General features: G+C 39.5%; 1 protein-coding gene across 1 annotated transcript in view; it reads left to right on the top strand.

Moving 5' to 3' along the window:
• The window catches only part of SYNJ2 (synaptojanin 2), a 621,954-nt gene that overhangs the window by 267,807 nt on the left and 329,592 nt on the right, over positions 1-24,555 (top strand). Inside the window, exons 8-11 of the mRNA XM_053710913.1 lie at positions 5,273-5,445; positions 14,707-14,788; positions 15,057-15,209; positions 15,308-15,473. Coding sequence (XP_053566888.1) covers positions 5,273-5,445; positions 14,707-14,788; positions 15,057-15,209; positions 15,308-15,473 — 574 coding nt within the window. The remainder of the gene's footprint in view (positions 1-5,272; positions 5,446-14,706; positions 14,789-15,056; positions 15,210-15,307; positions 15,474-24,555) is intronic.

A 24,555-nucleotide genomic window follows, 5' to 3' on the forward strand; every position in this document is an offset into this window, starting at 1 on the left:
ACCATGGACTCTGCCTCTGAGACAAGACCTTCTAATACAAGGTCCTTTCAATCATCCAAATCTACTTTCTCTGAGACTGACTGCATGGAGATTGAACGCTTGAACCTATCAAAGCGTGGCTTCTCCGAGTCAGTAATTGATACCTTAATACAGGCACGAAAGCCTGTCACCTGGAAAATTTACCACAAGATATGGCGTAAATATCTTCATTGGTGTGAATCCAAGAAGTACTCATGGAGTAGGGTTAGGATTCCTAGGATATTGTCCTTCCTCCAAGAGGGTTTGGACAAAGGATTATAAACTAGTTCTTTAAAGGGACATATTTCTGCTCTGTCTATTCTTTTACACAAGCGTCTGGCAGAAGTTCCAGACGTTCAGGCATTTTGTCAGGCTTTAGTTAGAATTAAGCCTGTGTTTAAACCTGTTGCTCCTCCATGGAGCTTAAACTTGGTTCTTAAAGTTCTTCAAGGGGTTCCGTTTGAACCCCTTCATTCTATTGATATCAAACTTCTTTCATGGAAAGTTATTTTTCTGATGGCTATTTCCTCGGCTCGAAGAGTCTCGGAGTTATCTGCCTTACATTGTGATTCTCCTTATCTGATCTTTCATTCAGATAAAGTTGTTCTGCGTACAAAACCTGGGTTTTTACCTAAGGTGGTTTCTAACAAGAATATCAATCAAGAGATTGTTGTTCCATCATTATGTCCTAATCCTTCTTCAAAGAAGGAACGTCTTTTGCATAATCTAGACGTAGTCCATGCCTTGAAGTTTTACTTACAGGCTACTAAAGATTTTCGCCAAAGATCTAACCTGTTTGTTGTTTACTCTGGACAGAGGAGAGGTCAGAAGGCCTCTGCAACCTCTTTCTTTTTGGCTTCGGAGTATAATCCGTTTAGCCTATGAGACTGCTGGACAGCAGCCTCCTGAAAGGATTACAGCTCATTCTACTAGAGCTGTGGCTTCCACCTGGGCCTTTAAAAATGAGGCCTCTGTTGAACAGATTTGCAAAGCTGCAACTTGGTCTTCCCTTCATACTTTTTCTAAATTTTACAAATTTGATGCTTTTGCTTCTTCGGAGGCTGTTTTTGGGAGAGAGGTTCTACAGGCAGTGGTTCCTTCCGTTTAAGTTCCTGCCTTGTCCCTCCCATCATCCGTGTACTTTAGCTTTGGTATTGGTATCCCACAAGTAATGGATGATCCGTGGACTGGATACACTTAACAAGAGAAAACATAATTTAAGCTTACCTGATAAATTTATTTCTCTTGTAGTGTATCCAGTCCACGGCCCGCCCTGTCCTTTTCAGGCAGGTCTAAATTTTAATCAAACTACAGTCACCACTGCACCCTATGGTTTCTCCTTTTCTCAGCTTGTTTCGGTCGAATGACTGGATATGGCAGTGAGGGGAGGAGCTATATAGCAGCTCTGCTGTGGGTGATCCTCTTGCAACTTCCTGTTGGGAAGGAGAATATCCCACAAGTAATGGATGATCCGTGGACTGGATACACTACAAGAGAAATACATTTATCAGGTAAGCATAAATTATGTTTTAATTAAATATTTTCAGGGACACTGAACCCAATTTTTTTTTCTTTCATGATTCAGATAGAGCATGAAATTTTAAGCAACTTTCTAATTTACTCCTATTATCAATTTTTCTTCATTCTCTTGCTATCTTTATTTTAAAAGCAGGAAAGCACAGAAATCTTAGCAGACAGACCATTTTAGGTTCAGCACCATGGATAGCGCTTGCTTATTGGAGGCTTACATTTACCCACCAATAAGCAAGCATAACCCAGGTTCTCAACCAAAAATGGGCCGGCTCCTATGCATTACATTCCTGCTTTTTAAATAAAAATAACAAGAGAAAGAAGAAAAATTGATAATCGGAGTAAATTAGAAAGCTGCTTAAAATTGCATGATCTATCTGAATCACGAAAGAAAGATTTTGGGTTTAGTATCCCTTTTAAAGAGGGATTTAATTTGGTGTTTACATGTTTATTCTGCTTCATTTATCTGATTTATTAATTATTTTCACTAATCAATTTGAATAATTTAATTATTTCCATTTAGCTAATACTATAACCAATTTATTTGATAATTCTTGTGCATTCATAATTTGACCACTTCATTCATTTAATTTATTCCATGTTTTCAAGGTGCTTATTCACCTACTTTATTTATTTAGCTTTTTACAATGATTAGGGCACTGGCAAAGAATTCTTTACTGTCATTATTGGCCTCGGTAACATGAATACTGCGCCGTATCCAGTGCACTAGTCTCATATGTCGTTTGTGAATGGCAAGTAGGGTTTTCAGACAAAGCATCTCAAAATAACCACAGTCAAGCTACAAGCTATTGTGTTTCCAAATATATTTATAGAAAGAAATGAACAGAGAAAGTCTGTTAAATAATTAATTGTTAGATGACAGTGACCAATTTGCTTACTTCATTTTCCCTGGTTCAGCACCTTGTATCAGGGTTTTTTATACATTTTGGAATTGATTCCGCTCTATTAATCTATCTATAATATATCATCTATCTATAATATATAATCTGTCTGTCTATAATATATCATCTATCTATAACATGTCATCTATATATCTATAATATATCTATCTATCTATAATATATAATCTATTTCTAATATAATATCTGTCTATAATATATCATCTATCTATAATATATCATCTATCTATAATATGTCTGTCTATAATATATTCTCTATCTATAATATATCATCTATCTATCTATAATATACCTATCTATAATATATAATCTATTTATCTATAATATATCATCTATCTATCTATATAATATATAATCTGTCTGTCTATAATATATCATCTATCTATAATATATAATCTATAATATATCATCTATCTATAATATATAATCTGTCTGTCGGTCAATCGATCAATCAATATCTATCTATCATGATAGTTTATTGGGTTATTTAGTTGTAATTTTAGCTTGGAGATCCATTTATTAGAAAATAAATTTAAATAAGCACACAGCTTAATCATCCCACTCATGCTAAAAATAATTCCTGAGTTAAGACAACAGGGGTTCCCAAAAGGAATCAAATATTTATATGTATAAAAAATACAAGGTGATGCAGTCCCTTCGAGACAGTGTCATATCTCATGTCTCCCATACGTCACATAAAACAGTTCATGCAATTCCAATCTATGAACAGAAGTTGCCTCCTTGTGCAGTACAGCTAATGTTCAAACGTTTTTTTAAAAGTAGGATAAAGCCGTTTTACTCACAATGAGAGCTGCACCCTAATGTGCTGATAGACACAAGCTGGGAGATTTCAGGGTTCCAGCTCAATGAATCCAGGTTCAGAGTTAGTAACCAACTGCTCCTCACAATATGTAAAGATATCAACCATGCATCAATCCAAAGTAAAAAGTATTTATTAAAAACAAAACGGCATAATTAAAATCAAGATGGAGTATAATACAACCCTCATACAATCTAACAGAGCCATAACACATTTCTTAGCTGCTTGATAGTGATATTTGTTGCAAGATTTTAAATGCAGCTTTTTAAAGGCACATGAAACACATTTTTTTTTTCATGATTCAGATAGAGCATACATTTTTAAACAGTTTTACAATTTACTTTAAAAGAATCAAATTTGCTTCATTTTAATTTGTTGATGGATAGCAATGCACTGCTGGGAACTAGCTGAACACATCTGATGAGCCAATGATGAGAGGCATATATGTCAGCCACCAATCAACAACTAGGTCCCAGTATAGCAATGCTGCTTATGAGCCTATCTAGGTATACTATTTAGCAAAGGATACCAAAAGAACAAAGCAAATTAGATGGAAATTGGAATGTTGTTTAAAAATGCAATCTCTTCCTGAATCATAAAAGTTCTATTTTGATTGTACTGTTCCTTTCATTTAGATTATGATGTTTCAGATTCCTTCATTGTTGGCCACTGATCTATTTTTAATTTTAAACTCTGCCTGTAAATTAATTAATTAATGTTTATGGTAACATAATTATGTCCCCTTTGCGCACCAGTTGAACATCATAATCAATATTTACAATGTACATTTCTTATCAGTTAAAGTAAATAAATAAAATAATTATTTTCCTAAAACTTTTATAGTTGTAACATATTTTGACACTAGCTAAGTGATCATCAGCTATGGTATGATAGCACTTGAGAAGAGGTGCACAACCTTTTCAAGCTATAGGCCACATACAAATATATTTTTTAACTCAAATCACCAATGAGAAATGATTTACAAACTGTAAACAAATATACATTATAATTTATCAATAAAATTCAAATAATATTTTAGCATGCGAAACACCTTAGAACACTGGTTTTCAAACCTGTCCTTAGGCTTTCCCAATGGTCCAGGTTTTCAGGATTACCTTGGATGAGAGCAGGTAAAATAACAATGTTTACTAATTGGCTGATTATTTCACCTGCGCTCCAGTTCGGATATCCTCAAAATGAGGCCTGTGGACGGGTTTGAAAACCAGTGCCTTAGAATTTCACACAAACTCATAAGCATAAATTGGATCAATGTGGTTAGAGATATGTACAGTTTCCAAGTTAAAGGCACATGAAACCCAATTATTTCATGTCATGATAAAGGTAGAACATACGATTTTAAACAACTTTTCAATTTACTTCTATTAGCTAATCTGCTTCCTTCACTTGGTATCCTTTGTTGAAAAGTATATCTATATAGGCTCAGGAGTTTGGAGCTAGCTACTGATTAGTGGCTAAACTTGTATGCTCATTTTCTTTGGCTTACAAATGTGTTCAGCAAGTTCCCAGGAGTGCATTTCTGCTTCTTCAGTAAACGATGCCAAGAGAATGAAGCAAAATTGTTGACAGAAGTAAATTGGAAAGTTGTTTAAAAATGTATAACCTATTTAAACCTATTTAAATCATGATTTTATTTTTATGGGTTTAATGTCCCTTTCACACCAAAGTAGAGAGAGACAGAATTGTGGTGTCGAATAGAAAAATTGAGGAATTGAAAAGCAAAGAAGGGTAGAATTGTATCCCTAACAATGGATTTGAGAAGAGGCAGAATTGTGGTGCTGAATGGGGAAATGGGGGGCACATATTAGCAAACAAGGGCTTTATTGGGGCTAAAAACAATCCTTATTAGTAACATAGGTTCAGTATAGGAAGGCTGGAAAAAAAATAAGATCTGTTGATAGAAATATTTTTTTAAACAATAGCAAAATACCAATTTCTTATATATATTATTTATTTATTTTTTTAGAAACTTTTATGGGCATCTCTACATGCAGAGGATGTTCCAATGATCAACTTTGACTACCATCAAATTGTAAAAGGCGGAAAAATAGAAAAGCTGGAAAATTTGCTAAAACCTCAATTAAAGTTGAACTTTGAAGAATTTGGAGTGTTCACACAGGGAGAGAACTTACTTCCACGGTCAGTCCTGTTTAAACATGCTTATTTACAAAATAATTCAAAGTAAGACCCTTTAAATAATTTATTTTGGGGGGGTTAAATAGCAGAAACACTGCTTAAAGGGATATGAAAACCAAAAATATTATTTTGTGATTCAGACAGAGCTTACAATTTTAAAAAAGTTTCCAATTTATTACTGTTAGCAAATTTGCTTTGTTCCCATGGTTATTCTTTGTTGAAGAGACACCTAGGTAGGTGTTTGGAGCACTACATGACAATAAATAGTGCAGCTATCTACTGCTCTTGCAAATGGATAACATTCTTGCAAAACTCCTGCTATATAATGCTCCAGAGTTTATGCCACTACTTTTATGTGTTAATAGAAGTAAATTAGACAGTTGTTTAAAATTGAATGCTCTGTCTGAATCATGAAATAAAAAAAACAGAATTTATGTTTACCTGATAAATTACTTTCTCCAATGGTGTGTCCGGTCCACGGCGTCATCCTTACTTGTGGGATATTCTCTTCCCCAACAGGAAATGGCAAAGAGCCCAGCAATGCTGGTCACATGATCCCTCCTAGGCTCCGCCTTCCCCAGTCATTCGACCGACGTAAAGGAGGAATATTTGCATAGGAGAAACCATATGATACCGTGGTGACTGTAGTTAAAGAAAATAAATTATCAGACCTGATTAAAAAACCAGGGCGGGCCGTGGACCGGACACACCGTTGGAGAAAGTAATTTATCAGGTAAACATAAATTCTGTTTTCTCCAACATAGGTGTGTCTGGTCCACGGCGTCATCCTTACTTGTGGGAACCAATACCAAAGCTTTAGGACACGGATGAAGGGAGGGAGCAAATCAGGTCACCTAGATGGAAGGCACCACGGCTTGCAAAACCTTTCTCCCAAAAATAGCCTCAGAAGAAGCAAAAGTATCAAACTTGTAAAATTTAGTAAAAGTGTGCAGTGAAGACCAAGTCGCTGCTTTACATATCTGATCAACAGAAGCCTCGTTCTTGAAGGCCCATGTGGAAGCCACAGCCCTAGTGGAATGAGCTGTGATTCTTTCAGGAGGCTGCCGTCCGGCAGTCTCATAAGCCAATCTGATGATGCTTTTAATCCAAAAAGAGAGAGAGGTAGAAGTTGCTTTTTGACCTCTCCTTTTACCAGAATAAACAACAAACAAGGAAGATGTTTGTCTAAAATCCTTTGTAGCATCTAAATAGAATTTTAGAGCACGAACAACATCCAAATTGTGCAACAAACGTTCCTTCTTTGAAACTGGATTCGGACACAAAGAAGGCACGACTATCTCCTGGTTAATGTTTTTGTTAGAAACAACTTTCGGAAGAAAACCAGGTTTAGTACGTAAAACCACCTTATCTGCATGGAACACCAGATAAGGAGGAGAACACTGCAGAGCAGATAATTCTGAAACTCTTCAAGCAGAAGAAATTGCAACCAAAAACAAAACTTTCCAAGATAATAACTTAATATCAACGGAATGTAAGGGTTCAAACGGAACCCCCTGAAGAACTGAAAGAACTAAATTGAGACTCCAAGGAGGAGTCAAAGGTTTGTAAACAGGCTTGATTCTAACCAGAGCCTGAACAAAGGCTTGAACATCTGGCACAGCTGCCAGTTTTTTGTGAAGTAACACAGACAAGGCAGAAATCTGTCCCTTCAAGGAACTAGCAGATAATCCTTTCTCCAAACCTTCTTGAAGAAAGGATAGAATCTTAGGAATTTTTACCTTGTCCCAAGGGAATCCTTTAGATTCACACCAACAGATATATTTTTTCCATATTTTGTGGTAAATTTTTCTAGTTACAGGCTTTCTGGCCTGAACAAGAGTATCAATGACAGAATCTGAGAACCCTCGCTTTGATAAGATCAAGCGTTCAATCTCCAAGCAGTCAGTTGGAGTGAGACCAGATTTGGATGTTCGAACGGACCTTGAACAAGAAGGTCTCGTCTCAAAGGTAGCTTCCATGGTGGAGCCGATGACATATTCACCAGGTCTGCATACCAAGTCCTGCGTGGCCACGCAGGAGCTATCAAGATCACCGATGCTCTCTCCTGATTGATCCTGGCTACCAGCCTGGGGATGAGAGGAAACGGCGGGAATACATAAGCTAGTTTGAAGGTCCAAGGTGCTACTAGTGCATCTACTAGAGTCGCCTTGGGATCCCTGGATCTGGACCCGTAGCAAGGAACCTTGAAGTTCTGACGAGAGGCCATCAGATCCATGTCTGGAATGCCCCACAATTGAGTGATTTGGGCAAAGATTTCCGGATGGAGTTCCCACTCCCCCGGATGAAATGTCTGACGACTCAGAAAATCCGCTTCCCAATTTTCCACTCCTGGGATGTGGATTGCAGACAAGTGGCAGGAGTGAGTCTCCGCCCATTGAATGATTTTGGTCACTTCTTCCATCGCCAGGGAACTCCTTGTTCCCCCCTGATGGTTGATGTACGCAACAGTCGTCATGTTGTCTGATTGAAACCGTATGAACTTGGCCTTTGCTAGCTGAGGCCAAGCCTTGAGAGCATTGAGTATCGCTCTCAGTTCCAGAATATTTATCGGTAGAAGAGATTCTTCCCAAGACCAAAGACCCTGAGCTTTCAGGGGTCCCCAGACCGCGCCCCAGCCCACCAGACTGGCGTCGGTCGTGACAATGACCCACTCTGGTCTGCGGAAGCTCATCCCCTGTGACAGGTTGTCCAGGGACAGCCACCAACGGAGTGAATCTCTGGTCCTCTGATTTACTTGTATCGTCGGAGACAAGTCTGTATAGTCCCCATTCCACTGACTGAGCATGCACAGTTGTAATGGTCTTAGATGAATGCGCGCAAAAGGAACTATGTCCATTGCCGCTACCATCAAACCTATTACTTCCATGCACTGCGCTATGGAAGGAAGAGGAACAGAATGAAGTATTTGACAAGAGTTCAGAAGTTTTGATTTTCTGGCCTCTGTCAGAAAAATCCTCATTTCTAAGGAGTCTATTATTGTTCCCAAGAAGGGAACCCTTGTTGACGGAGACAGAGAACTTTTTTCTACGTTCACTTTCCACCCGTGAGATCTGAGAAAGGCCAGGACAATGTCCGTGTGAGCCTTTGCTTGAGGAAGGGACGACGCTTGAATCAGAATGTCGTCCAAGTAAGGTACTACTGCAATGCCCCTTGGTCTTAGCACCGCTAGAAGGGACCCTAGTACCTTTGTGAAAATCCTTGGAGCAGTGGCTAATCCGAACGGAAGTGCCACAAACTGGTAATGCTTGTCCAGGAATGCGAACCTTAGGAACCGATGATGTTCCTTGTGGATAGGAATATGTAGATACGCATCCTTTAAATCCACCGTGGTCATGAATTGACCTTCCTGGATGGAAGGAAGAATTGTTCGAATGGTTTCCATTTTGAACGATGGAACCTTGAGAAACTTGTTTAGGATCTTGAGATCTAAGATTGGTCTGAATGTTCCCTCTTTTTTGGGAACTACGAACAGATTGGAGTAGAACCCCATCCCTTGTTCTCCTAATGGAACAGGATGAATCACTCCCATTTTTAACAGGTCTTCTACACAATGTAAGAATGCCTGTTTTTTTATGTGGTCTGAAGACAATTGAGACCTGTGGAACCTCCCCCTTGGGGGAAGCCCCTTGAATTCCAGAAGATAACCTTGGGAGACTATTTCTAGTGCCCAAGGATCCAGAACATCTCTTGCCCAAGCCTGAGCGAAGAGAGAGAGTCTGCCCCCCACCAGATCCGGTCCCGGATCGGGGGCCAACATCTCATGCTGTCTTGGTAGCAGTGGCAGGTTTCTTGGCCTGCTTTCCTTTGTTCCAGCCTTGCATTGGTCTCCAGGCTGGCTTGGCTTGAGAAGTATTACCCTCTTTCTTAGAGGACGTAGCATTTGGGGCTGGTCCGTTTCTGCGAAAGGGACGAAAATTAGGTTTATTTTTGGCCTTGAAAGACCTATCCTGAGGAAGGGCGTGGCCCTTGACCCCAGTGATATCAGAGATAATCTCTTTCAAGTCAGGGCCAAACAGCGTTTTCCCCTTGAAAGGAATGTTAAGCAATTTGTTCTTGGAAGACGCATCCGCTGACCAAGATTTTAACCAAAGCTCTCTGCGCGCCACAATAGCAAAACCAGAATTTTTCGCCGCTAACCTAGCCAATTGCAAAGTGGCGTCTAGGGTGAAAGAATTAGCCAATTTGAGAGCACGAATTCTGTCCATAATCTCCTCATAAGAAGAAGAATTATTATTGATCGCCTTTTCTAGCTCATCGAACCAGAAACACGCGGCTGTAGTGACAGGAACAATGCATGAAATTGGTTGTAGAAGGTAACCTTGCTGAACAAACATCTTTTTAAGCAAACCTTCTAATTTTTTATCCATAGGATCTTTGAAAGCACAACTATCTTCTATGGGTATAGTGGTGCGTTTGTTTAGAGTAGAAACCGCCCCCTTCTACCTTAGGGACTGTCTGCCATAAGTCCTTTCTGGGGTCGACCATAGGAAACAATTTTTTAAATATGGGGGGAGGGACGAAAGGTATACCGGGCCTTTCCCATTCTTTATTTACAATGTCCGCCACCCGCTTGGGTATAGGAAAAGCTTCGGGGGGCCCCGGGACCTCTAGGAACTTGTCCATTTTACATAGTTTCTCTGGAATGACCAAATTCTCACAATCATCCAGAGTGGATAACACCTCCTTAAGCAGAGCGCGGAGATGTTCCAATTTAAATTTAAATGTAATCACATCAGGTTCAGCTTGTTGAGAAATTTTCCCTGAATCTGAAATTTCTCCCTCAGACAAAACCTCCCTGGCCCCCTCAGACTGGTGTAGGGGCCCTTCAGAACCAATATCATCAGCGTCCTCATGCTCTTCAGTATTTTCTAAAACAGAGCAGTCGCGCTTTCGCTGATAAGTGGGCATTTTGGCTAAAATGTTTTTGATAGAATTATCCATTACAGCCGTTAATTGTTGCATAGTAAGGAGTATTGGCGCGCTAGATGTACTAGGGGCCTCCTGTGTGGGCAAGACTGGTGTAGACGAAGGAGGGGATGATGCAGTACCATGCTTACTCCCCTCACTTGAGGAATCATCTTGGGCATCATTTTCTCTAAATTTTGTGTCACATAAATCACATCTATTTAAATGAGAAGGAACCTTGGCTTCCCCACATTCAGAACACAGTCTATCTGGTAGTTCAGACATGTTAAACAGGCAAAAACTTATAACAAAGTACAAAAAACGTTTTAAAATAAACCGTTACTGTCACTTTAAATTTTAAACTGAACACACTTTATTACTGCAATTGCGAAAAAGTATGAAGGAATTGTTCAAAATTCACCAAAATTTCACCACAGTGTCTTAAAGCCTTAAAAGTATTGCACACCAAATTTGGAAGCTTTAACCCTTAAAATAACGGAACCGGAGCCGTTTTTATATTTAACCCCTTTACAGTCCCTGGTATCTGCTTTGCTGAGACCCAACCAAGCCCAAAGGGGAATACGATACCAAATGACGCCTTCAGAAAGTCTTTTCTATGTATCAGAGCTCCTCACACATGCATCTGCATGTCATGCTTCTCAAAAACAAGTGCGCAATACAGGCGCGAAAATGAGACTCTGCCTATGATTAGGGAAAGCCCCTAGAGAATAAGGTGTCCAATACAGTGCCTGCCAGTTATTTTACATAATTCCCAAGATTAAAATAATTCCTCAAGGCTATGGAGTATAAAATATAAATCGATTTAGCCCAGAAAATGTCTACAGTCTTAGAAAGCCCTTGTGAAGCCCTTTTTTTCTTTCTGTAATAAAAATGGCTTACCGGATCCCATAGGGAAAATGACAGCTTCCAGCATTACATCGTCTTGTTAGAATGTGTCATACCTCAAGCAGCAAAAGTCTGCTCACTGTTCCCCCAACTGAAGTTAATTCCTCTCAACAGTCCTGTGTGGAAACAGCCATCGATTTTAGTAACGGTTGCTAAAATCATTTTCCTCTTACAAACAGAAATCTTCATCTCTTTTCTGTTTCAGAGTAAATAGTACATACCAGCACTATTTTAAAATAACAAACTCTTGATTGAATAATAAAAACTACAGTTAAACACTAAAAAACTCTAAGCCATCTCCGTGGAGATGTTGCCTGTACAACGGCAAAGAGAATGACTGGGGAAGGCGGAGCCTAGGAGGGATCATGTGACCAGCTTTGCTGGGCTCTTTGCCATTTCCTGTTGGGGAAGAGAATATCCCACAAGTAAGGATGACGCCGTGGACCGGACACACCTATGTTGGAGAAATTGGGTTTCATGTCTATTTAAAATACATAAGCCCCCATATACTTGCATGATGGAGTCCGGAGATTTCTTTTGAAAGTCTTTCCCTGTGTCAAGTAGAAGCCAAGGACAGAACAGAATATTCCTTTAAAAATAATTGTGCTATACATATAGAAATGTTATTTTATTATTAATTTGTTCGGTTTTAAATTAAACAAATATTTTAACCTATTATATTGTCTCTTGAAAGTAACTAATATTTTGTAAAGCTGTATAGACTTGAGAGCCACTTTCCTACTCATTAAAGCTTCCAATCGCATAACAAAATTTGAACTAAAGCGTATGATATAAAAGGCTGTTCTCTTTTTCTCTATGGTTAATCTATTAACCCCAAACTGCAGAAGCTACAAAATGAATACAAGTTATTTTTCGATATCATATTCCCTTTAATGATGAAAAAGATTCTAATCTTACATTACTTTTGGGATGTAAGCTTCAACTCATTTCCGACTAAATTAAGTGTAGGTTTTAGTAGTTTGAGATATATACTGTGTGTGTGTGTGTGTGTATATGTGTGTATGTATATATATATATATATATATATATATATATATAATGTCAAAAGTTTGGACACACCTTTTTAGATTTTAGATTATTCAAAGTAACCACTCTTTACCTTTACGTTGGTTAGAGCTTTGCACACTTTTAACATTCTCTCAACCAACTTCAGGAGGTAGCTGCTACCTGGGATGTTTTTCCAGAAGTCTTGAAGGATTTTGCATACATACCGGGCTCTTGTTGGCTGCTTTTCCTTCAATATCTGGTCAACTTATCTCAAATCATCTCTACAGGCGATTGTGGAGGTCAGGTCATCTGATGCAGCAGTAGATTATTCTCCTTCTTTGTCAAACAGGTCTTACAAAGCCTGATGGTGTATTTTTGGTTATTGTCCCAATGAAAAATAAATGCTTTTCCAACTGTGCAAACAAACCCCATGGAATGTTCTCTGCTGAAAAGTTTGCCAGCTGGGTGGCATTATGAATTAGCTGGTGGGCATGTTCAGAATTTGCTGCCTTTTCAGAATCTGCTACCTCTGACTGCGCATGCTCTGTATTACGTAATCGCATGCCACATATGTTAAAAACGAATGTGTGGAATGTGATTATGTAAATTAGCAGCATGTGCACTGAGAGGTAGTAGATTCTGACAAGGAAGTTGTCCTGTCGGATTTTGCTATGGCTAGGAGATGTGCAGTTAAAATTGACTGTGACAATACTGTAAAAAAAAAAAAAAAAAAAAAAAATTTCATATAAAAGTATATGACACAGTTCAATCAGTGATGAAAAATGCGACAATGAAAGTGTGCCCTGTATGTATGTATGTGTGTGTGTGTGTATATATATATATGTGTGTGTGTATGTGTGTATATATGTGTGTATGTATATATGTATGTGTGTGTGTATATGTATATATATATATATATATATATATATATATATCTTTACAAAACCTTAGCACTCCCTGTAAGGTAACAATGGTAGGTGCAGAGTCTCCAGAGACACTCCAAAGAAAAATACATCAATTTACTCATACGCACATCTCCTAGCCACAGCAAAATCCAACAGGATAACTTCCTTGCCAGAATCTGCTACCTCTCAGTCCGCATGCTGCTAATTTACATAATCACATTCCACACATTCCTTTTTAACATGTGGAGTGTGATTACATAATACAGTGCACTGTCAGATGTAGCAGATTCTGATAGAACAGGGGCAGTGTAATACTTTGAAATATTATAACATTTTCTGTTGTTTATTAAAGTTATTTAATCTATCCAAAGAACAGATGAATTGCATAATTTGCATGAATTGATTTGTGCAACAAACATTGATAACATTTAATTTTAGATCATTTTAGTTTAATATTGGCTTAACATTTTAGCTGGATGGTCAATAAAATCAGTAGTGGTTTCTTTGCAGCAATTCTATCAAGAAGCCCTGATTCTCTATGAGTTTGAGACTTGTCTGCTGTTTGAAGTCAATGAGGATTGTATTTGGTCTCTAATCAGAGGTGCTATTAATTGGCGATTTCTGGGGCTGTGCAGCAGAGGTCACTCTTGGTCTGCCTTTCCTACAGCGATCCTCATGAGAACCTGCTTCATCATAGTGCTTAAAGGGACACTGTACTGTAGAATGTGTTTCCCCCTTAATGTGTTTCAAATATTTTTTTATACATACTGCAAGTATTAAATGCATGGGAACATGTTCCTTCAAGTTTATTTCTGTATTTGAAATAGCCATTTTTTTTTCTCATTAAAACCATCACCTAGGACATGTCCATAACAATAGGCTGAGTGTGTAAGACTGTGTTAGTTATTGAAATGATAATTATAGCTGGGGGGGGGGTTGAATAAACACAAGCAGCTATTTCGCATACAAAATCTCTCTCTCCCGTATACCCCCCACTGGGAGATTAATCAATACTATTGCCTTCTATTTACATAGCTTTTCTAAAGAAAATTAATTTATTACTAATATTTTCAGTGTAGGTGGGGATACAGCTGGCAAAAGTATCTTTTTAAAATTAGAAATAAAGGTAAAGTAGCATTGTGCAAACAATGAAATATACTTCAATAGGTAAAATGGACCATTGGGAACACACTAAAGGTAAGAACATTCTAGAGTACAACAACCTCGTAATGGTTTTTGCCAATGCACATTCAGTTAAGTGTGTCATACATTTCATTGGTAGGAGATATATAGTGCAATGACTTATGCACATTAAGTATTGCATTGAATAGTGCATTTATAGCAAGATGGGAGAGCACTGTAACTTATATTAGTGATACATGTGTTATGGCTTGTGATTGCTTGTACCTCCTGGTTTGTCCTTTTTTGTGTGAAAAATCTTGACATTTTTTATTGCCCTTAGCAATAATCACATAATCAAGTCCCTATTAAACGGTTTTATGGTATTTTTTCCTTCTAGATTTCAAAAGGGCACCTTTCGTATTAATTGCTTGGACTGTCTGCATCGCACAAACAGTGTCCAGGCCTACATTGCACTAGAGGTAGGTTGCGAAAACAGAAACCTTCTAGTATTGATTAATAATTATACATTATAAAATTTTAAGGTTTTTGAAAGCAAACAGGAATTTTCTAGTTTTAAACTATTGATTCTAAATGGATTTGTTGCAGCGTTAAAGCTAAATACTTCTTCCAGGTTCTGCTCTCATATAACAACTTGTGCTCCATATGCCTCTTCATGGAGAATTTATTTTCTTTTTATGGTTTATAAATACTGAAATGTTTTCTCTTGTTCATCATTAACATCCTTAGGTTCTTCGCACTCAGCTGGAGAGTCTTAGGTTGCTTGATATGAAATCAGTTGTTGAGCGTTTTGATGAGTCTTTTAAGTCCATGTGGTCCATCAACAGCCATAACCTGAGCATGGTATTTACAGGAAGTCGAGGTCTAGAAGGGAAGGCAAAGGTATCAAATAAAATAAAAAAAAACTTGGTTTAAAGATGTGTTATTACTTGACAAGTTTTTTCCAATTAATGTTCAATTTATATAATCTAATTATTCAGGTTGGAAAGTTGAAAGATGGAGCACGCACAGTTTCCAGAACCATACAGACAAACTTCTTCGATGGTGCAAAACAAGAAGCTATTGACCTTCTACTCCTGGGTGATTTCTTCAGTGAAGAATATGCTGACAAAGGACGGATGTTAATGGACAGCTCTGCACTACTAGGTAAATTAAAGCACAGTCAATAAGTAGCATTTGTGGCCTCTTAGTGGCCATTGGTGACAAAATCATAATGCAAACGTTATACAGAGGGCATATATATATATATATATATATATATATATTTATACATAGTAGTAAAGAATGGGGATGCACTCGCCAGGATTTCCAAAGTTACCTTTTAATGTAACGTTTTGGGGTGTTACCCCCTTCGTCAGCCAATACAAAATAACAATTGTGCATCCCCATTCTTTACTACTATCAATACCATGGAAGCACCCTGGGTGGATGAAATGTTAACCGTGAGTGCTGGCCTGCCTGCTGTCTATATTTATACTTATATATACGGTATTTTTAAATGAGAGAAGCACACTCACAGGAACGAACAACTAGCTCAATAATATTGTTAGCCTGTTCTATGGCGATTTACCACCTGGCTGCTGCCTCTTTTTAGCCCAGTAATGGTTTTTACGGAGTAGAACTTTCCTGTAGTATATCAGTCAGATCCCACCTATTATGGTCAGTACATCGACAAAATACCAGGAAATTCCTCTCTGAACAAGGAACACAGCAACCCCAGACGATCGTTTCGGCCTTCATTGGACCTAGTCAGTGAGGTGTAGCCATATTCCTCTAAGCAGACTGAGCAACAAGTCCACTTCTGTTAGCCCCTTTTTTCCTTAGGGAGACTAAATACACACAGAGAGAAGCACACTTTATGACAAATGTGCTAATAAGGCTACAAGACTTGAAAATACCTTTGAGTATAGTTAGCATTCCTGTAACCAATTAGATTCCTGCTCTATTTAAGCAATTACTGTGCATCATGTTGCAGCTTTGGGACTATAGAAAACTACAGTGGTGTCCGTCACAATGTGTCTTTTACTTAAAACTAAATTCAATAATTGTGATTGCAGTTTTTGATAAGCTATCTGTGTCCAGCTTGTATGTGATTACAAATAACATTGTACTTTGACTTTTTTAAGTGAGGAGGGATGTGGGATGTCATTGCTATATGCATGATGATGTCACATGCAACAAGGAAGTAGCCTGTGGCAAAATCACAAAACATGAGCTCTTTATAATGCCTCTCATGGCCCACCACAAATGATAGAAAAGGAGAATGGGTTTCAAAATATAGTAAAAGTCACACTCGTGCTGTCTCAGATGAGGATACAAATATACACAGAATAGTTCAGCACAAGCTCAAATCGGAACAAAGCTGCAACTGGGTACTACACCATAACCCAGAAAATAAAGTTCAAAAAGCATGAAAAGCAGCTGAACACTCTAAGAATTCTATATATATATTTATTCAGCATCAAACAAAGTAGACAGCAGCAACGTGCATGATTAAGGGTGTCTAACCCGAAACGTTGCTACTGTCTACTTTGTTTGATGCTGAATAAATATATATTTTAGATAAGGATATATCCTGTGAATAAAGTACAAACATATGTTCTGTCCTAGTCGTTCTAATCACATCCTCATGTATGTAGGAGTATGCTTAGTAAATAACTCTGTATTATATATTAAATAATACACTATGAGCTAGATTGCAAGTGGTTTGCTATAGATAGTATGGGTCATGATAATCAATGTTGCAACCAAGCTATCTTGCAAGAGTATTACAAGTTGAAAGTAAACGGGTACACTCGAGTGCAAACAAAAATTGCGCTCTTCGGGTTAGTGCGACTGAAGTGTAAGGGTTAAAAAAAATGTGCACCAAACACATTAGTATAAACAAAGTGTTATACTCATAAAAACAGTGTATGATAAAAATATTTCATATAAATATTAATACAATTTTTTTATAACGGGTAAATAGTATATGGTATCTGACAAGATATTTGACTTGAAAGGGCTGTAATGTGTGTATGTCTAAACATGTGTATGTGTGTGAATATATATGTATGTGTATATATACATATATACACATATACACGTGTGTGTGTGTGTGTGTGTATATATATATATATATTTCTTCTGTTAAGTGTGATCAGTCCACGGGTCATCATTACTTCTGGGATATTACTCCTCCCCAACAGGAAGTGCAAGAGGATTCACCCAGCAGAGCTGCATATAGCTCCTCCCCTCTACGTCACTCCCAGTCATTCTCTTGCACCCAACGACTAGATAGGATGTGTGAGAGGACTATGGTGATTATACTTAGTTTTATATCTTCAATCAAAAGTTTGTTATTTTAAAATAGCACCGGAGTGTGTTATTATCTCTCTGGCAGAGTTTGAAGAAGAATCTACCAGAGTTTTTGTTATGATTTTAGCCGGAGTAGTTAAGATCATATTGCTGTTTCTCGGCCATCTGAGGAGAGGTAAACTTCAGATCAGGGGACAGCGGGCAGATGAATCTGCATAGAGGTATGTAGCAGTTTTTATTTTCTGACAATGGAATTGATGAGAAAATCCTGCCATACCGATATAATGTCATGTATGTATACTTTACACTTCAGTATTCTGGGGAATGGTACTTCACTAGAATTACACTGTAAGAAATACATAAAGCTGTTTAATAACTAGAGATTATGTTTAACGTTTTTGCTGGAATGTAAAATCGTTTTCATTTACTGAGGTACTGAGTGAATAAATGTTTGGGCACTATTTTTCCACTTGGCAGTTGCTTAATCTGTTTTCTGACAGTTTCTGTTCTCCCTCACTGCTGTGTGTGAGGGGGAGGGGCCGTTTTTTGGCGCTTTTTCTACACATCAAATATTTCAGTCAGCAACTCATTGTATTCCCTGCATGATCCGGTTCATCTCTACAGAGCTCAGGGGTCTTCAAAACTTATTTTGAGGGAGGTAATTTCTCTCAGCAGAGCTGTGAGAATTATAGTTTGACTGAGATAAAAAACGTTTATTCTGTAATTTGTTTCCTGCTTTCAGAATTTGTTATCTTTGCTAATGGGATTAAACCTTTGCTAAAGTTGTGTTATTTACAAGGATTGAGGCTATAACTGTTTCAATTTATTTATTTTCAACTGTCATAGATCTTCTGTGCTTCTTAAAAAAAATCTTAATATTATTCTAATTTAATTGTATTTCCAAGTTACAAGTTTATTTGCTAGTGTGTTAAACATGTCTGATTCAGAGGATGATACCTGTGTCATTTGTTGCAATGCCAAAGTGGAGCCCAATAGAAATTTATGTACTAACTGTATTGATGCTACTTTAAATAAAAGTCAATCTGTACAAATTGAACAAATTTCACCAAACAACGAGGGGAGAGTTATGCCGACTAACTCGCCTCACGTGTCAGTACCTACATCTCCCGCTCAGAGGGAGGTGCGTGATATTGTAGCGCCGAGTACATCTGGGCGGCCATTACAAATCACATTACAGGATATGGCTACTGTTATGACTGAGGTTTTGGCTAAATTACCAGAGCTAAGAGGTAAGCGTGATCACTCTGGGGTGAGAACAGAGTGCGCTGATAATATTAGGGCCATGTCAGACACTGCGTCACAGGTGGCAGAACATGAGGACGGAGAGCTTCATTCTGTGGGTGACGGTTCTGATCCAAACAGACTGGATTCAGATATTTCAAATTTTAAATTTAAACTGGAAAACCTCCGTGTATTACTAGGGGAGGTGTTAGCGGCTCTGAATGATTGTAACACAGTTGCAATACCAGAGAAAATGTGTAGGTTGGATAAATATTTTGCGGTACCGACGAGTACTGAGGTTTTTCCTATACCTAAGAGACTTACTGAAATTGTTACTAAGGAGTGGGATAGACCCGGTGTGCCGTTCTCACCCCCTCCGATATTTAGAAAAATGTTTCCAATAGACGCCACCACAAGGGACTTATGGCAAACGGTCCCTAAGGTGGAGGGAGCAGTTTCTACCTTAGCTAAGCGTACCACTATCCCGGTGGAGGATAGCTGTGCTTTTTCAGATCCAATGGATAAAAAATTAGAGGGTTACCTTAAGAAAATGTTTGTTCAACAAGGTTTTATATTGCAACCCCTTGCATGCATTGCGCCGATCACGGCTGCAGCAGCATTCTGGATTGAGTCTCTGGAAGAGAACATTGGTTCAGCTACTCTGGACGACATTACGGACAGGCTTAGAGTCCTTAAACTAGCTAATTCATTCATTTCGGAGGCCGTAGTACATCTTACTAAACTTACGGCGAAGAATTCAGGATTCGCCATTCAGGCACGCAGGGCGCTGTGGCTAAAATCCTGGTCAGCTGATGTTACTTCTAAGTCTAAATTGCTTAATATACCTTTCAAAGGGCAGACCTTATTCGGGCCCGGGTTGAAAGAGATTATCGCTGACATTACAGGAGGTAAAGGCCATGCCCTGCCTCAGGACAAAGCCAAAGCCAAGACTAGACAGTCTAATTTTCGTTCCTTTCGTAATTTCAAAGCAGGAGCAGCATCAACTTCCTCTGCACCAAAACAGGAAGGAGCTGTTGCTCGCTACAGACAAGGCTGGAAACCTAACCAGTCCTGGAACAAGGGCAAGCAGACTAGGAAACCTGCTGCTGCCCCTAAAACAGCATGAATTGAGGGCCCCCGATCCGGGATCGGATCTAGTGGAGGGCAGACTTTCTCTCTTCGCCCAGGCTTGGGCAAGAGATGTTCAGGATCCCTGGGCGCTAGAGATATTATCTCAGGGATACCTTCTGGACTTCAAATACTCTCCTCCAAGAGAGAGATTTCATCTGTCAAGATTGTCAACAATCCAGACAAAGAAAGAGGCGTTTCTACGCTGCGTACAAGAGCTCTTGTTAATGGGAGTAATCCATCCAGTTCCACGATCGGAACAGGGACAGGGGTTTTACTCAAATCTGTTTGTGGTTCCCAAAAAAGAGGGAACTTTCAGACCAATCCTGGACTTAAAGATCCTAAACAAATTCCTAAGAGTTCCATCGTTCAAGATGGAGACTATTCGGACAATTTTACCTATGATCCAAGAGGGTCAGTACATGACCACTGTAGATTTAAAAGATGCTTACCTTCACATACCGATTCACAAAGATCATTATCGGTACCTAAGGTTTGCCTTCCTAGACAGGCATTACCAGTTTGTGGCTCTTCCATTCGGATTGGCTACAGCTCCAAGAATCTTCACAAAGGTTCTGGGTGCTCTTCTGGCGGTACTAAGACCGCGGGGAATCTCGGTAGCTCCATACCTAGACAACATTCTGACACAAGCTTCAAGCTTTCAAACTGCCAAGTCTCATACAGAGTTAGTGCTGGCATTTCTAAGGTCACATGGATGGAAGGTGAACGAAAAGAAAAGTTCACTCGTTCCACTCACAAGAGTTCCCTTCCTGGGGACTCTTATAGATTCTGTAGAAATGAAGATTTACCTGACAGAGGACAGGCTAACAAGACTTCAAAGTGCTTGCCGCACCCTTCATTCCATTCAACACCCGTCAGTGGCTCAATGCATGGAGGTAATCGGCTTAATGGTAGCGGCAATGGACATAGTACCCTTTGCACGCTTACACCTCAGACCACTGCAACTGTGCATGCTAAGTCAGTGGAATGGGGATTACTCAGACTTATCCCCTTCTCTGAATCTGGATCAAGAGACCAGAAATTCTCTTCTATGGTGGCTTTCTCGGCCACATCTGTCCAGGGGGATGCCATTCAGCAGACCAGACTGGACAATTGTAACAACAGACGCCAGCCTTCTAGGTTGGGGTGCCGTCTGGAATTCTCTGAAGGCTCAGGGACAATGGAGTCAGGAGGAGAGTCTCCTGCCAATAAACATTCTGGAATTGAGAGCAGTTCTCAATGCCCTCCTGGCTTGGCCCCAGTTGACAACTCGGGGGTTCATCAGGTTTCAGTCGGACAACATCACGACTGTAGCTTACATCAACCATCAGGGAGGGACAAGAAGCTCCCTAGCTATGATGGAAGTATCAAAGATAATTCGCTGGGCAGAGTCTCACTCTTGCCACCTGTCAGCAATCCACATCCCGGGAGTGGAGAACTGGGAGGCGGATTTCTTAAGTCGTCAGACTTTTCATCCGGGGGAGTGGGAACTTCATCCGGAGGTCTTTGCCCAAATACTTCGACGTTGGGGCAAACCAGAGATAGATCTCATGGCGTCTCGGCAGAACGCCAAGCTTCCTCGTTACGGGTCCAGATCCAGGGATCCAGGAGCAGTCCTGATAGATGCTCTGACAGCACCTTGGGACTTCAGGATGGCTTACGTGTTTCCACCCTTCCCGTTACTTCCTCGATTGATTGCCAGAATCAAACAAGAGAGAGCATCAGTGATTCTAATAGCACCTGCATGGCCACGCAGGACTTGGTATGCAGACCTGGTGGACTTGTCATCCTGTCCACCTTGGTCTCTACCTCTGAAACAGGACCTTCTGATACAGGGTCCCTTCAAACATCAAAATCTAACTTCTCTGAAGCTGACTGCTTGGAAATTGAACGCTTGATTTTATCAAGACGTGGGTTTTCTGAGTCAGTTATTGATACCTTAATACAGGCTAGGAAACCTGTTACCAGAAAGATTTACCATAAGATATGGCGTAAATACCTATATTGGTGTGAATCCAAAGGTTACTCTTGGAGTAAGGTTAGGATTCCTAGGATATTGTCTTTTCTACAAGAAGGTTTAGAAAAGGGTTTATCTGCTAGTTCATTAAAGGGACAGATCTCAGCTCTGTCCATTCTGTTACACAAACGTCTGTCAGAAGTTCCTGACGTCCAGGCTTTTTGTCAGGCTTTGGCCAGGATTAAGCCTGTGTTTAAAACTGTTGCTCCACCATGGAGTTTAAACCTTGTTCTTAATGTTTTACAGGGCGTTCCGTTTGAACCCCTTCATTCCATTGATATAAAGTTGTTATCTTGGAAAGTTCTATTTTTAATGGCTATTTCCTCGGCTCGAAGAGTCTCTGAATTATCAGCCTTACATTGTGATTCTCCTTATTTGATTTTTCATTCGGATAAGGTAGTCCTGCATACTAAACCTGGGTTCTTACCTAAGGTAGTTACTAACAGGAATATCAATCAAGAGATTGTTGTTCCTTCTTTATGCCCAAATCCTTCTTCAAAGAAGGAACGTCTACTGCACAACCTGGATGTAGTCCGTGCTCTAAAATTTTACTTACAGGCAACTAAGGAATTTCAACAAACGTCTTCTCTGTTTGTCATTTACTCTGGGCAGAGGAGAGGTCAAAAAGCTTCCGCTACCTCTCTTTCTTTTTGGCTTCGTAGCATAATTCGTTTAGCTTATGAGACTGCTGGACAACAGCCTCCTGAAAGAATTACAGCTCATTCTACTAGAGCTGTGGCTTCCACTTGGGCCTTCAAGAATGAGGCCTCTGTTGAACAGATTTGCAAGGCTGCAACTTGGTCTTCGCTTCATACTTTTTCCAAATTTTCCAAATTTGACACTTTTGCTTCATCGGAGGCTATTTTTGGGAGAAAGGTTCTTCAGGCAGTGGTTCCTTCTGTATAAAGAGCCTGCCTATCCCTCCCGTCATCCGTGTACTTTTGCTTTGGTATTGGTATCCCAGAAGTAATGATGACCCGTGGACTGATCACACTTAACAGAAGAAAACATAATTTATGCTTACCTGATAAATTCCTTTCTTCTGTAGTGTGATCAGTCCACGGCCCGCCCTGTTTTTAAGGCAGGTAAATATTTTTTAATTTATACTCCAGTCACCACTTCACCCTTGGCTTTTCCTTTCTCGTTGGTCCTTGGTCGAATGACTGGGAGTGACGTAGAGGGGAGGAGCTATATGCAGCTCTGCTGGGTGAATCCTCTTGCACTTCCTGTTGGGGAGGAGTAATATCCCAGAAGTAATGATGACCCGTGGACTGATCACACTACAGAAGAAAGGAATTTATCAGGTAAGCATAAATTATGTTATTTCCAAAGGCAGGGAGAGTCCACAACTTCATTAATTACTGTTGGGAATATCAACACCTGGCCACCAGGAGGAGGCAAAGACACCCCATCCAAAGGCTATAAATATCCCTCCCACCTCTCCTATCCCCCCACCAGTCATTCTTTGCCTTTCGTCACTATAGGAGGATGGCAGAGAAAGTGTTGAAAGAAAATTTAATCAATTAATTTTACCTTCAAGTATTTTCCCTTCAAGTGTGGACTGGGATGTTTGAGTAACCATGTAATCCTCTCAGTGAGAGTTGTGGTAAAAATGTAGCTTCTAGATGTCGCAAGGAACGATCCTTAACCTCTGTCTAGTGATTTAACGCTATCACCTCCTGGGAAATCAGTGTTAACGTTTTACACTGTTTTCCCTTCTCTTCAGGTTTAGATGTGTTTGGTGAGACTATCAGACCTTGAGACACTGTGCCTGCTCCACAGCATTGATCCTGGAGGGTAAGTCCTTTATTTTTACTTTTTGGGATTATGCCTAGTGGGCTGCAAATTTCCCTGAAGTTACAGGGACATTAATAAAGCAAATCAGTTCACTATGTGATACTTTTCATTCCTCTTCTGGATATGGGGACATTTAATACTTTTATTAGGAAGGGTATTATTTTGAGCAGTTGGGGCTATTTTATATGTACTGCTTAGCTCCTTGCCAACCTGAGCACGTGTGTAAGGGTTTTGTCTCATGAGGGTCGCAGATAAGGACAGTTTTGTGTGTTATTGCAGGGCAGTTTGGATTTTTTTCCTACTGGGGCCACTATACCACTAAGCAGCTGATATTCAGCTTCACATGTTTTCTTAACTAGTTGGGGGCGTTCTATGAATTGTGCACCATGTGACGGGCGCAGTTTCTCTTCGGCTGGACGGAAGTTTGTTCCTGCGTAGCGATCAGCAGACAGATCTTGCAGCAGGAATTCAGAGAGATACCAACTTCATTCCAGTCCAGTTTGTCTTACTAGGAGGTGGTGATTACCAAGGCTGAGGGTAGAGGAGCCATGCTACAAATTAAAGATTTTCTTTTTTTCACTTTATGTTGAGACCTTATTTGTCCAACTATGGAGGATTCTGATGTTAACCCCTCAGAGGGTTCAGTTTCAGCGATCACTATAACGAAGGCATGTTTATATTGTGAGGAGACTATGGTTTGCCCCCCTGCCCAATTTTGTTCTATCTGCTTATGTTCCGTTTTAAAGG

This window comes from Bombina bombina, chromosome 4 (genome assembly GCF_027579735.1).
Source record: "Bombina bombina isolate aBomBom1 chromosome 4, aBomBom1.pri, whole genome shotgun sequence".
In the NCBI taxonomy this organism is placed as follows: domain Eukaryota; kingdom Metazoa; phylum Chordata; class Amphibia; order Anura; family Bombinatoridae; genus Bombina; species Bombina bombina.